Genomic DNA, 13418 nt, shown 5'->3' on the forward strand with positions numbered 1-13418 from the left:
GGTTTAATTCTAGTTACAGCTAGTAAGTTATATGTTATAACTTACTAGCTGTAACTAGAATTAAACCACTCTTTCCTTAACAGTTTTACTGAATTACTTTAAAAAGATATCATCAGCAAGTGATTCTAATGTCCAGTTTACACTTGACACCAATGTTTTCTAATTTTGAGATTGAAGTAATAAATGATCTTTAGATCACATGGAGTGCTAGATAAACTATTTTAAGAATGTAATAAGGATCTTAAAGTCACACGGAGTGCTAAATAAATTATTTTAAGAATGTAATAAACTATCTTTAGATCGCAAGGAGTGCTTGATAAACTATTTTAAGAATGTAATAAGGGATCTTAAAGTCACACGGAGTGCTAAATAAATTATTTTAAGAATGTAATAAACTATCTTTAGATCGCAAGGAGTGCTAAATAAATTATTTTAAGAATGTAATAAAGGATCTTAAAGTCACACGGAGTGCTAAATAAATTATTTTAAGAATGTAATAAACTATCTTTAGATCGCAAGGAGTGCTTGATAAACTATTTTAAGAATGTAATAAGGGATCTTAAAGTCACACGGAGTGCTAAATAAATTATTTTAAGAATTTAATAAAGGATCTTAAGGTCAGACAGAGTGCTTGATAAACTATTTTAAGAATGCAATAAAGGATCTTAAGGTCATATGGAGTGCTAAGTAAATTATTTTAAGAATTTAATAAAGGATCTTAAGATCATACGGAGTGCTTGATAAACTATTTTAAGAGAGAGGAGAAAAAAAGGAACTTGTCCTCTAAATGTTCAACATCCAGAAGTAAAAATAACTCGGTCTTAAAGCAATTACAGAGTTGTTCAATTTCCTCTTAATAGTGTGTTATCTTACGGAAGAGGAGCAGGTGTATGATTTAAAACAAACAAATCAATCTATAGATCATTAGGAAATTTATAGAACTAAATAGCAATACTTTGATGTTTCAGAGTTTCTTTTAGGGAATGAGGTAGTAATATTTTCAAGGTTCCTTTTAGTGAATGAGGTAGTAATATTTTCAAGGTTCCTTTTAGTGAATGAGGTAGTAATATTTTCAACGTTCTTTTAGTGAATGAGGTAGTAATATTTTCAAGGTTCCTTTTAGTGAATGAGGTAGTAATATTTTCAAGGTTCCTTTTAGTGAATGAGGTAGTAATATTTTCAAGGTTTCTTTCAGTGAATGAGGTAGTAATATTTTCAAGGTTCCTTTTAGTGAATGAGGTAGTAATAGTTTGGTGTTTTTAAGATTTTCTTTTAGTAAGCCATATTAATTTGAAAAATTTCTTTTTCAAACTTTCTAGTGGTTTGAAGGAGTAGCGAAATGTAAAGCTGATGACACACTGCTTTCAGTATTGGAGACTCTTGTAAAAGCAGAGGTGAGAAAAATGGTTTTGATCATGAAATAACTAGAGGTTTTCATCTATTTTAAAATTGAAGATATGATAAAGTACTGAAGAAGTTTTATGTCTTATAAGATGTCTGAAGCTAGTATGATTTGTTTTAGATAGTGGGTACTCTTGATATTTATTGCAGTAATATATCTGTTTGATAAACCACATTAGAAGTGTGGCTGCAATTGAAGTGTTAAGTTTATATGTCTGAAAAAAAATCTGTTTTAGCAGTAATTCAGTGCAGTTATTGTAGCAGTAAATCTGCGATGATTATAAAGTACAGTATTTATGGAAGTTTGTGTAAAATTGCAGTGATTTAGTTTATTATTGTAGTAATATATCTGCCTTAAGTGATTATTATTTGGTGTAGTTATGTTGCAGTATGTCACTACCAAATTATTACTGTTTAGTGCTAGGTATTATAGCAGTTATGTCATGAGGTTTTAGTGACTTATATTCAAAATTTTATTAATCTACTTTTTATGTTACACGAGTTAGTATAGCAGAAAACCTTAGCTAATAATCCATATTTTAACGGTATACAAGTTTTAAGTTCTTAATTTTATAAGGCAATATTTAAAAAAAATCCCGAATTTCCCCTAGTGTGACACAAGACACATTTTCTCTATGCATCTTCTCTTCTCTATTTTATCCACTACCCCTCCAATAAGTACGAAATTAAACATAAATGACTCACTATAAAATCGTCATTGCTCTGACAAACCAGAATTTTTATAACTTTTTAATAATTTAGTCGTAGCTATGTTTTTCCTATAAAATCGTCATTGCTCTGAAAAACCAGAATTTTTATAACTTTTTAATAATTTAGTCGTAGCTATGTTTTTCACATGAGTCTTGATTGGGGTCATCAGGTTCATCGACTAGTGATAGTGGATGATGAGAACCGTGTTGTTGGAGTTGTCTCTCTTTCCGACATTTTGAAGTTCCTTGTGTTAAGGCCAGCTCGTAAGTAATATTTTCAAACTTCCAGTTTGAACCAAATATCTTTGTTCTTGATACTCTTGTGCGCATCATCCCACAAATTTTCAGTACCTGTGCTTCAAAGTTTTGAAATGTTTGTAGAGACATCTAAGTAACATTTTTTTAAATAATGAATGAAGATGTGCAAATGACAATCTTTAAGTTTTAATTATATAGTATATGAGAAAGTTTAAAAGGGCAGGTTATAGAACACTGTTCGTGATGTGGATTTAATAACTATATTTGTATGTCATGTCCTACTATGAAAAGTTTCGTACTAAAAGGTTTTAGGTTAACTTTTACAAATCAACTAGGTAAAAAAATAATTTTATAAACTATGTAACAGATTTGACTGTACAGTTTTGCAAAAGATTTATTTTAAGGCTCATTGAGTGTCACGTGCTGGTTACAGGTGAAGAAAATCTAACCAAAATAGACAAAGAAGACTCGCAAACAGAAATCTCTCTCAACGATGTTTGTGAATAAGTTGTCTTCATTCCACAGAGTTTGGTCCAGTGTCAGAATGTCATCACTTGGATTGTTAAAGGTGGTTCACTCACCTCAAAGAATATTGAAAGTGTAATTTGTTTTACGATAATATTAAAATAGGGGATTTGAGTGTTTGTCGATATATATACACCAATTACTGAATGAACGTCTAACCAACATTGATCAGGAATCATGGCTGTAAGTCCCACAACTAATAAGATATTGCTTATTTTCAGAAATAGACACAAAGAAAAATTGAAATTATAATAAAAACCACGTAAAAATGTTTAGGAGTCTTAGTTATAAAATGAACAAGTAAACCTTTTTGGTGAGCAATAAGGCTCAATACATAATATATTGAATTTTCATGTGTTTCAGTAACTAACCAATTTGACTTCCAGTGTCTAAGTAGAAATTAAGATAAAAAGATTATTTTTTGTTTCTTCAGAGTTTGTGCCTTTTTTATATAGAAGTAATGTGTCAAAAAGTTTTGTAAACTCAATATGTACAGTGCTGTGTAAATATATCTGTTGTATTTTTGGATGGAAAGCGTAAATAGTTTACTTGATTTATGGCAGTTGCCTAACAATGTGGTAATTAAACTTGATATCAGTACTTGACACCCAAGCTTGTTTTTCTGCCCTTTTTTCCCATAACACAAGTTTTTGTTCGGTTTTTTAAAACATCTCATAAGAGAAAATAATTGCTGATTTCAAAATGCAAGTCTGAATTTAATACAGATTATTTTGATTTAATATGTTTAATGTTGTGATCTTGAGTGAGAGAGAAGACTTCTTATATGTTCTTGCTTCTTATGAACTTGTTCAGTGTTAATTTGTTTTTTAGGTGGAGGTGTTTAAAGTGTAATGTGATATTGTACAAGAAATGCAGTTACGAGACTCTGATGACAGGGAAACAGTCTTTGAGACCTAAAAATATTAAACCCTTTGATGGATGGGTGACTGACCAATCAACTTTAACTACCTTGTTTATGACCTACCTGTGTATGAATACATCACTTGAAATTGGTCTATTTGATACTGTGTTTGCAAACACATTAAGGCTTTGAAGGAACAGTATATTTAGCTTTGTATCTTTGCAAGGCTTTCAGCCATTTTCGGGAAGTTCCGAGAAACTTGGGCTGCCTGGAAATGTTCTATATACCTATTTTTTACCCTAGATATACAATCAACTCATCACAGTCCACGTCTATGTTAACATATCGTAAACTCTAATAAGTTAAGTTCATAGTATGTAACATTATAGCAGTAGTGACTTCATCAAGTTTTTCTGAGGAGAACTGTTTATTGTAGAGAGCTGTGTGAATTGTATTTGACAAACCAGACTGTAGAGATTTTTTTCATTTCTCCACGACTTGCAGCTACATATTAGTGACTTCCACACCTCTGTTAGATGAGCTGAAACATCCATCAATTGTTGTCATTCTTTTGAAATCAGCATACTAAAGATTAAAAGAATGTTTGTAAAAATTGCTTCCCATATTAAAGATGCATTGGTTGTATATTCCAACTGATTTAAGTTAACAATCCCATTTATATGTAATGAAAGTGTGTATCCATATACGAGATGTACACTAAAACTTTCTTCTCAAAAAACACTTTAAATGGAAAATTTAAGTTTCAGACAATCTTTTATCATTTTGTGTGGATGCTTTGAAAAAGTCACAAGATACCTTATTCATCAACTTCTGTTATCCTCCTCACTATGTTTCTATAAAATTGACAATAATATGAACTCTTTATGCCTGCTTCTGTAAAGTTTCACAAAAACATGAGGAAGTTTTTTTACGAGCAGCAACAGCATGACGTAATTATGGTTACTGTGTCTCACACACAAATATTATATATGTAAGTTTTAGAATTTCAAGAAGAAAGTAAAAGACTTACCATACAAGTAACAGATGTGTGATTGGTGAAATCATATATATATAACCTATAGTTCTTAAGTCGAGCCATTCAGTGAATTTTCCCCAAATGAACAGAATTCATGGCGATGTTTTAAAGTGTGATTTAAATACGTTTTTGGTTTACATTTTATTCATTCTACTGAAGTAACGGCAGCTTTAGTACAAAAGTATGTTCGTATAATAGTTTTGATTTTTATCATGTATGTTTTGCTCAAAGATATTATGCAACTTGTTTTATCTTACAGACTCTTTTGATCTAATTTATGAAGTTACCATATTTGTATTTTTTCCCTACAAAGTGACAAACTTGGGCCTAAAACCGTATTTTCTTATAATGACCAATAAATAATGCAGCCACTGTATTTTGTTTCCAAATTCTTAAAGGTTAGTAGAGCAAGTGATATTAATAAACTTCAATAATCACAAAGATAGTTGTGTTATATTTCTAAAAAGCACGTGTTAACTTCTTTTTGTGTGTTGTTTCATTTTCTCGAAATGTAAATTGCACAAAAATCAACACATTCTTGCTGTAAAAATTAATATAAATTTAAAAGGAACAAAACAAATGATAGGTTTAATTTATTTTTTGATATCTTCGTACTTGGATACCATACATCACTAGTTATTAACACTTCCACAACCACTTGATGTATCTTACAAAGTAAACAAAAACATGCGATTAGCTATTCATCACTGAGTAAACCTAATAATATAAATTATTCAATTCTATACATAAATTACAAGCAAATCAGAGAAAAATATAGTTTGTTCCTGACTACATGTTTAAAATTTATACGGCAGCCTGCCAACTGAACAGGAAATTCTTAGGTTTACAGCTTAGTGTTTTTTTTTAAGCTGGTTGTAAGAGAATAATAGTTTAAGTTAACAACATGCTATGTAAAGGAAAATTAAAATGTCATGACTGGAGTCTGTCACATTAAACAATATTAGTGGAACTCAAGAGCTGGAAGAATCAAACTTCTCCACTAAGGACTTAAACATTTATTACTTAGAGAACAAACTTTATAATGGAAACTAAGTATTGGAATAACTTAATAAATTTTATAAAATTGTCCATCAAACATCTACTGGCCCTTATTGTTCTTTTTTCATATTCTTATTTAAGTAGGTGGAAAAAAAGTGAGCAGTTAAGTAGGGAACTATCAGTTGTGTGAGTGTTATTTAACTGCAGCTGAAAACTATTGTTTTATCTCTATGTGAAATATTTAACTTAACATTCATCTTTCTTTATATACTGCTTTAAAAACAGGCTGTTGACAAACTTCTCAATATGGAGAACAATAAGTTTTAGTTGCACAGAACGGAAATATGCTCGAAACACTAGTAGCGAAAGTTATCAAAATAGAATAAACACTTACGGATCAGTTCATGAACAAAGAAAATATTAAAAGTTTAAAATTCTTCAGAAGGTAATTTTTAAGTGACATAGAGACTGAAGAGAAGGCAGATAGTAAATACCATGTATTAACACCTTGTTAAAGACTAAATATTTGATAACATCTTGGTTGTTTTTGGCAGTAATGGAACAGTCCATATACGAGTGTACTTCCACACAAAATAAAACTTTCTTCTGATGCATTTAAGTCCTAACTAAGGTTAACTAATCACAAGAGTGAGTAATAAGACCACTGAACCAGATGACAATTTAAAAATCTCCTGTATCTTTAGATAATAAATAAACTCAAGTCGATGTTAAACTAAAAACATTGTTTTATTTCAAGGTGTGTTAATATAGTGAAATGTCTGGTTGTTTTGAAATAATACAAACAATGATTAACACACCTTGAAATAATACAAACAATGAACAACCAGACATTTCACTATATTAACACACGGAACTGTAATTTAACAAACAACTTTTTCTTAATTTTAGGAAGGTCTTAAAATTGAATTTATTGAAAGTGTCAAAAGACTGAAAATGTAAAGGTTTTCACCTGCTGGTCAGGTGTTAAGTTTATCAAGTTAAAGTATGTTTAGTGTTTTTAACCTGTTTAAAAGCAGTAATTGATTGTTATTCAAACTTCCATACGCACGTTTAGGGTTATGTTTTTGTAATATATGAAGCAATAGTCTTACTATATATCAAGTTTACTTAGATATTAAAAACAATTAACTTGCCACAAAACAAGCTTGTGTGTGTATTTACCAAAGGAAGAGTAAACTGACAAAGTTAGAATTACTGTGAAGATTGGAACTATCTTTGTTTGGGAGTCTTTACGACAATACGTTTCTAAAATTGGTGAGAATATAGTTACATTTCTTCCCACAACAACCGGACATTTCACTCTATTAACACACCTTGAAATAGAACAACCAGACATTTCACTATATTAACACACCTTGAAATAAAACAAACAATGAACAACCAGACATTTCACTATATTAACACACCTTGAAATAAAACAAACAATGAACAACCAGACATTTCACTATGACGTAACATAATTGTTGGAGCATATTATACTGGTAAAAGGTTAAACGCTGAGAAAACTATACACACTAAGCACCAAAATTCAAAAAACTCAATATTGAGCATCCATAAAAATTAATTAAATTAGTAAGTTGCAATTACAAATCTGAAAGTAAAAAAAAAGAACATTTTGAAAACTCACAATAATTTAAACATTTATGGAAATTCTACAATATTACCAAGGTTTTAAAGTATAAACACTGTGATTTTTTAAGCCAATTATCAGAAACCAAACCTGTCTTAAGTAAGCAAGTTCGAGGTCACTGTAGCTTCTTAACGGAAGAAAATATTAGATTCTGTATTATTTCTTTGGTTATTGAAAACATATATAAATTGATAAATAAGTACATTAACTACAGTGGGACTTTGACAGTTAATAAATATTCTTATCATTAGCATACTCGTAAACAATCAAAGCATATCCAACTTAAAGCAACTTACCTAATCTCCGCATGCCATTATTCAAGACAAATACTTTATATTAACACAGAAATATAAAAAAAACAGGTATTCTAATTCAAACAACAGTCATATTCACAAGATAAGAGTCTGAACTGCTTAAAATAAGCCATTCGTAACAGTCAGAAATTACTCATTTTTTAATACTTTCCAAACATCTCTCCAACATTGCTTAGAAACATCTTTATCATAAGACTTCTTGGGGGCAAATGTAACAATGGGGATTTTGTTTTTAAATTTTCTCAGACTTTTTCCAGAAACTAATAGCATAAAACAACTTGTGGTAATTGGTATAGCACCATCTAGAAGTCTCACCTTACAGTAGTGCTTTCCTTTTAAACCAATCCTTAGGATGTTTACAACTTTATATTTTGTAAATAACTACATCCACTCAAGTAAGTAGTTCAATTACTATTGCCTCCCTGAAAGATGCGTGTTTTCGCTTCTTCTAGGAGGAGGGGGAGGGGGAATCTTTTTCGTTAAGGGGGGTTGTTTTGAATGCCTACCTGTTGATTTTTTTGAGTGATTATGATGGTGTTGTTTAGAGTGGTGGTCAGCCTGTTCTGATGCAGAAGGAGGATGAGGTGGTGTGTGAGTGGCACTAGAGTCTGCAGCAGGCAGGAAACATGGGTCTCTGAAACCCATTATTTGGTGTGGTGTTGCTGTGAGATCTAGGGTTAGTTGCTGGGCAACCTTCCACTTCTTCTCCATAACCTGTTGAAGGTCATGAAGAAAAATCTCAGGAGGAATGCCACTTAGCTGCTGGTGTTCTTGTCCACCATGGCTGCTGGTTGAAGAAGACCTATGCACAGCATGGGTTCGATGTGCCAGTTTAGTAGCCTCACTTCTTTTGGGAGGATCTGATTTTGGGTAAATAATGTGCGATTGGTCGTGGAAAATAGCATCTGGAGTTGGAAATTGTGATGGGAAAGTACTTGAAGCCTCTGCAAACCGAACACCATGAGGCTTTTCAGTAGATGATTGAGAAAAGGATATTCCTTTCTTTATAAATCCATGCTTGGGACTTTCTGGAGACTGTGGTTGGACTCCTGACCTTGGTGAAGTTCCGTAGCATCTAACTGCCAAAGAATCGATTTTCTGTTCTGGTTTTTGGACTGACCGAGGTGATGTATTACTCTGAATTGGTTTTCTACTCGCAAGTGATTGAAGAAAAATCTTGGATAGACTATCATCTTCTAATAATCTTTGTTCTCTGATTTGTTGTTTAGGCTTTGGAGGTACAACTGGGGCATTCTGTGAAGCCTTCATTTCACTTTGATTTATCATGTAGGTATGCCAATCTAATACTTTATTTACTTTTGACGTATTTGGGCTATCTGTAATGTCGTGTGGGGGAGGGGGTAAGGAATTTAAGCTAGTAGTGCTAGGCCAATTAGACTGATCATCTAACTGAACAGATGGAGGTGGTGGAGGTAAAAAGTTCAAGTCGATGGTACTGTTGAAAGCTTCTGGTGGAGGGGGTGGCAGTAAATCCCTCTGTAATATGTCCTCACTAATTTCAAGTTCAGGAGGTGGGGGAGGAAGTGGAAGGTCATCAATGTTACTAACACTATTAACAGGAGTTACTGTACAACTATCTGTTGCCGTGGTTTCAACACCGTTACTGTTAGCAATTGCTTGAAGTTCTTCCATCTGTCTCGTCAATGTGCCAGAATCAATGGAATGTTTTCTGTGAGAAGTCTTCGCAATACCATTCACAATAATTTTATCATCTGTATGGGAGCGTTGCAAACTAAACCGAGTTGCCGCATTTCGGCTCAGGGTGCTACTGCTGGCATCGGTGTTATTGTTGTTTTCTTGTACCGTATCTAAGTGAACAACATTATTATGAGAGTCATCGGACATAGACTGTTTCGCTATTGTACGAGTTGTACTGGTAAGAGGGATCTTAGGTGCCATGTTAGGCTTACGTTTAATGGTCCCAACAGGAAAATCTGCTTCGAATGCAATCTGGTCATTCGTAGGAGTGCTCACACTAGAACAGCCACTACTACTGCTACTGGCACTAGACTTGATAGAGTCTCGTCGAACGACTGAACTTCTTTGAAGACTACGTTCAAAGGACAAGCGCTTCGCTGTCACATCAGAACCTTGACTACACCTAAAATCTGCACGACTTCTTACTGACGAGTGGGAGACACGCCTCTGTTCGACAATGGTATCACTCTGCTGGTCAGGTACTGCTGCTCTACCAGAGGCAATGGATAACGTTTTAGCCATAGAACTGACAGAAAAACTACGAGCATTAGCTAATGATTCCAGGTCTTCTTCTTCAATGTCTCTTAACACATTGTCATAGTTTTCTTTCAGTTGGTGGCCAAACTATAAGAAATTCAACAATTAGCAAAAATATAAATATCCCCCATTATCAAATCTATGTCATCACATATTTTCACACTTAGTCACAAAAAAAAAGAGAAAAACTTTGTATTGAAATATCAAAATCACTTGAAACCTTAAAAAACAATCATACACATTAATATTAAATTGCATCAGACTTAATTCTATAGATCCTGGAGATAATTAATTAAATGTCTCGAGGTATATAGTCTTCACACATACATTACTCGTTATAATACTATTTTCACTGAAATAAACTATCTTCTAAACTCCACTCAATTTTAAAAACACAACAGAAGATTAATAATGGCTGGAGACGGCTTGAATGGGTAATGAAGAAAAACTTTTAATATAACAGCAAATGTACAACGTTTCGACAAGGTTTTGTCATCATCAGGTACAAATGATGATGATGACAAAACCTTGTCGAAACGTTGTACATTTGCTGTCATGTTAAACTTATATTAAAGTTTTTCTTCATTACCCATTTAAGCCGTCTCCAGCCATTATTAGAATGAAAGTTCGTTTTTGTTTTAACGTAAATATGCACATTTGGCTATCATTGGCATCCTGATCCTCCAGAGCACAACCAGAGCTTTGTCAATTTGATCACACACACACACATATATACATATGTCTGTTTAAATATGTTTAATAGTCAGAGATGTTGTAAATTACTCTCATTTTTAACAATACTGCAGTTGTTTGTGTACTGTACTTGTATATTTGAAAACTGTCAAGCGTATTATAAAACTCTTTCAACCTGTGAAAAGAAAACTGTCAAGCGTATTATACTATAAAAGCCAGTTTCTACTAAAAGATTCACTAGATTTTCCTATGATTAGGGCATTTTTTTGTTGTTGTTGTCGTTTTTACTTTTAGTTATGACTAATTTTCACTTACTGTTGATTACCCTAAAAAAATACACTGGTTCACATAACAGACAACGAAACATAATTTTAAATATCCTTACAACACTGTTGTCTTCAATTCTTTTAATTTCGAAAGTGTTTTTTTCCTTTTAACCATGCAGAATCTGGTGCTAAATCATCAGTCTATTCTTAAATGTTTCTCTGTAGAATCAATTCGACACTGTATGCTTATTAGACAATTAAGGTCACTTGAGATTACCGTATGTATGTCATCCATTACTGTTTATAAGTTCCGGTGGTCTTAGAAATTACAATACAAATATTTCAAAACATAATGGTTGGTAAAATGGTGGGAATTAATGTAGAAAATGCATTCTATGGTTGTAACTAATTGTTAATATAGGTATGCATATGATTAGTAGCTAAAGATCTGATCTAATAGGTGTCAAATATATGTATTCTTAAATCAATTATCACTCAATTGTGCTATGTTGCATATAAATCAGATTTAGAAAGTGCTAAAAGGTTTTCGTACATATAATATAGGAAATTGTTATTACTAAATTATAATCAACTCTTCATTTCTTTCGTGAATATAGCTGGGTGTGACCTAGTAGTTATCGTGCCAGGATGTAGTGCAGATTGAAAGGTACAAGGTTCGAACTGTGATATGATCATGCTCTGTACTTTTACCTATGTGGGTTGTTTTAACTGTAGAGTTCAGTTCCTCTTTTCGGTTGTTAAATGTAGACGTGTAAACAGCAGATGATCCTGACTGGTGGTTTCCTCCCTCTGGCCAGTAATTTTATTTTGGTTTTAATTGATGGGTGATTATACCTGAAACTGCTTCCTGCTCTAGTCGTTTAGTCCTGCTGTCACATAAGGTGCCGTTCAGGTTGAAAATACCAATGACTACCATCTAGAAAATCTTTTAAGAACATTTGGTATACGATTTTACAATCTTCTTATTTATTGGTGATGATTTCAAAAGGATTTCTATCTAATCCTATACATGTATTTCTAATCTGTGTATTGTGAACAAGACGTTGTTCAGAAAATATTACATCTTTAATTATGTATTATAATATTAGCGTGATTTATAAAACACTATTATGAAAAGCACATCAAGAGTGTCCATAATCTTATGCCGTGTCAGTAAATGTTAACAGGTAAGTACTTAATTGTATGAACTAAGTTAAAAACAGACTATATTAAAAAGGATATTTTGATCAATATTCTCACTGTTATCGTATGCGTTCCTTTTCAAAGAACTAAAATTAATAGGGTGATTATAAATGGCACGTGTCCAAAAGCCTCGAGCTTCTCAGTGGCACAGCGGCGGACTTATCGGGCTAGAAACCGGGTTTCGATACCCGTGGTGGACAGAGCACAGACAGCCCATTGCGTAGCTTTGTGCTTAATTACAAACAAACAAACCAAAAGCCTTGAGAACCTGATAATGTGATTAAATTTATTAAGATTGATACTTCGGAATAATAAAGGCAGTTGTGTTATTCCACAAGTCACAAACGATTACGTATTCTCAGAAAATATGTACAAAACACACATAACATGAAAAATAAAAATCTCAAATAACACACCTAAAAACTGAGAGGAACGGACTCAGTTTTATCGTCAATTGAAGTAGAGAAGCAAGGTTTACATTTTAAAATAAAGTTCACTTACTTATTGAATATATTAGGAGACGTTAGAATTTTAGCTTAGAGTTTAGTTGGCCTGATATTTAAGCCAAAAATAGATATAACTTATGAGAGAGTTTACCAAAATGATCGATAAGACAATAATACATCATCTAAGAAGGATTACGTGGACGACAACTGCTGGTCTAGACAATAGTTGCAAGTTCGGTCAAACTGACAGCTTGCTGCCAATTCGGAATTCTCAAAGAGAAAATAAATATCTAAGCTCTACAACGTCACAAAACCAGAATACGAAGCTATGATAACGAAGATTACAGGTAGCTAGCTCATCACGTAAAATTCTCCAACTAGTCAGGAAAATCAGAAAGGAATATATGAAAGATAACACTGTTCCACCATATATGTGTGCTGGAGCAATGATACAGAATAGCCAATCCCTAAATACCGTAATAAAACAATCCAATGAAAGAATTAGGAACACTAAATTTCATTATACACAACAAATATCAAATTCAAATGTGTTACGGTTGCACATGAAAAACAAAATCTTAAGTCTTTGATTACCAATTAACCAAATTAATTTTGTCTTAGAACACCAAACATTATTTTCTATTTTTGATAACTTTTAGTTAAATATTCATAAAAGCATTAATTAAATATCGATTCAGTCTCATTCAAAGATGTGATGTATAAAATCGTAGATATTAATTAGAATAAAAAAACAGTCTGAAGAACAAAATAAAATCAAACTCTTTTCACAGGTTGAAA

At 32.4% G+C, this 13418-nt stretch overlaps 2 protein-coding genes and 1 long non-coding RNA gene across 3 annotated transcripts in view; 2 read left to right on the top strand and 1 right to left on the bottom strand.

The window, feature by feature from the left end:
- Window positions 1-5273, top strand: part of LOC106475332 (5'-AMP-activated protein kinase subunit gamma-2-like) — a gene marked incomplete at its 5' end in the record, with an annotated part of 7760 nt that extends 2487 nt beyond the window's left edge. The window contains 3 exons of the mRNA XM_022379473.1: window positions 1320-1394; window positions 2282-2375; window positions 2803-5273. Of these exons, the coding sequence (XP_022235181.1) occupies window positions 1320-1394; window positions 2282-2375; window positions 2803-2876 (243 nt within the window). The remainder of the gene's footprint in view (window positions 1-1319; window positions 1395-2281; window positions 2376-2802) is intronic.
- Window positions 5274-6599: 1326 nt separating this feature from the next.
- LOC111083166 lies at window positions 6600-7237 on the top strand. The gene is made up of 2 exons (XR_002608842.1): window positions 6600-6667; window positions 7079-7237. It is a non-coding gene; the product is annotated as an uncharacterized LOC111083166 (long non-coding RNA).
- Window positions 7238-7254: 17 nt separating this feature from the next.
- Window positions 7255-13418, bottom strand: part of LOC106475331 (ras-associated and pleckstrin homology domains-containing protein 1-like) — a 19066-nt gene continuing 12902 nt past the window's right edge. Inside the window, exon 8 of the mRNA XM_022379472.1 lies at window positions 7255-10099. Coding sequence (XP_022235180.1) covers window positions 8168-10099 — 1932 coding nt within the window. The 3' untranslated portion in view covers window positions 7255-8167. The remainder of the gene's footprint in view (window positions 10100-13418) is intronic.

Source organism: Limulus polyphemus, unplaced genomic scaffold (genome assembly GCF_000517525.1).
Source record: "Limulus polyphemus unplaced genomic scaffold, Limulus_polyphemus-2.1.2 Scaffold8413, whole genome shotgun sequence".
Classification (NCBI taxonomy): domain Eukaryota; kingdom Metazoa; phylum Arthropoda; class Merostomata; order Xiphosura; family Limulidae; genus Limulus; species Limulus polyphemus.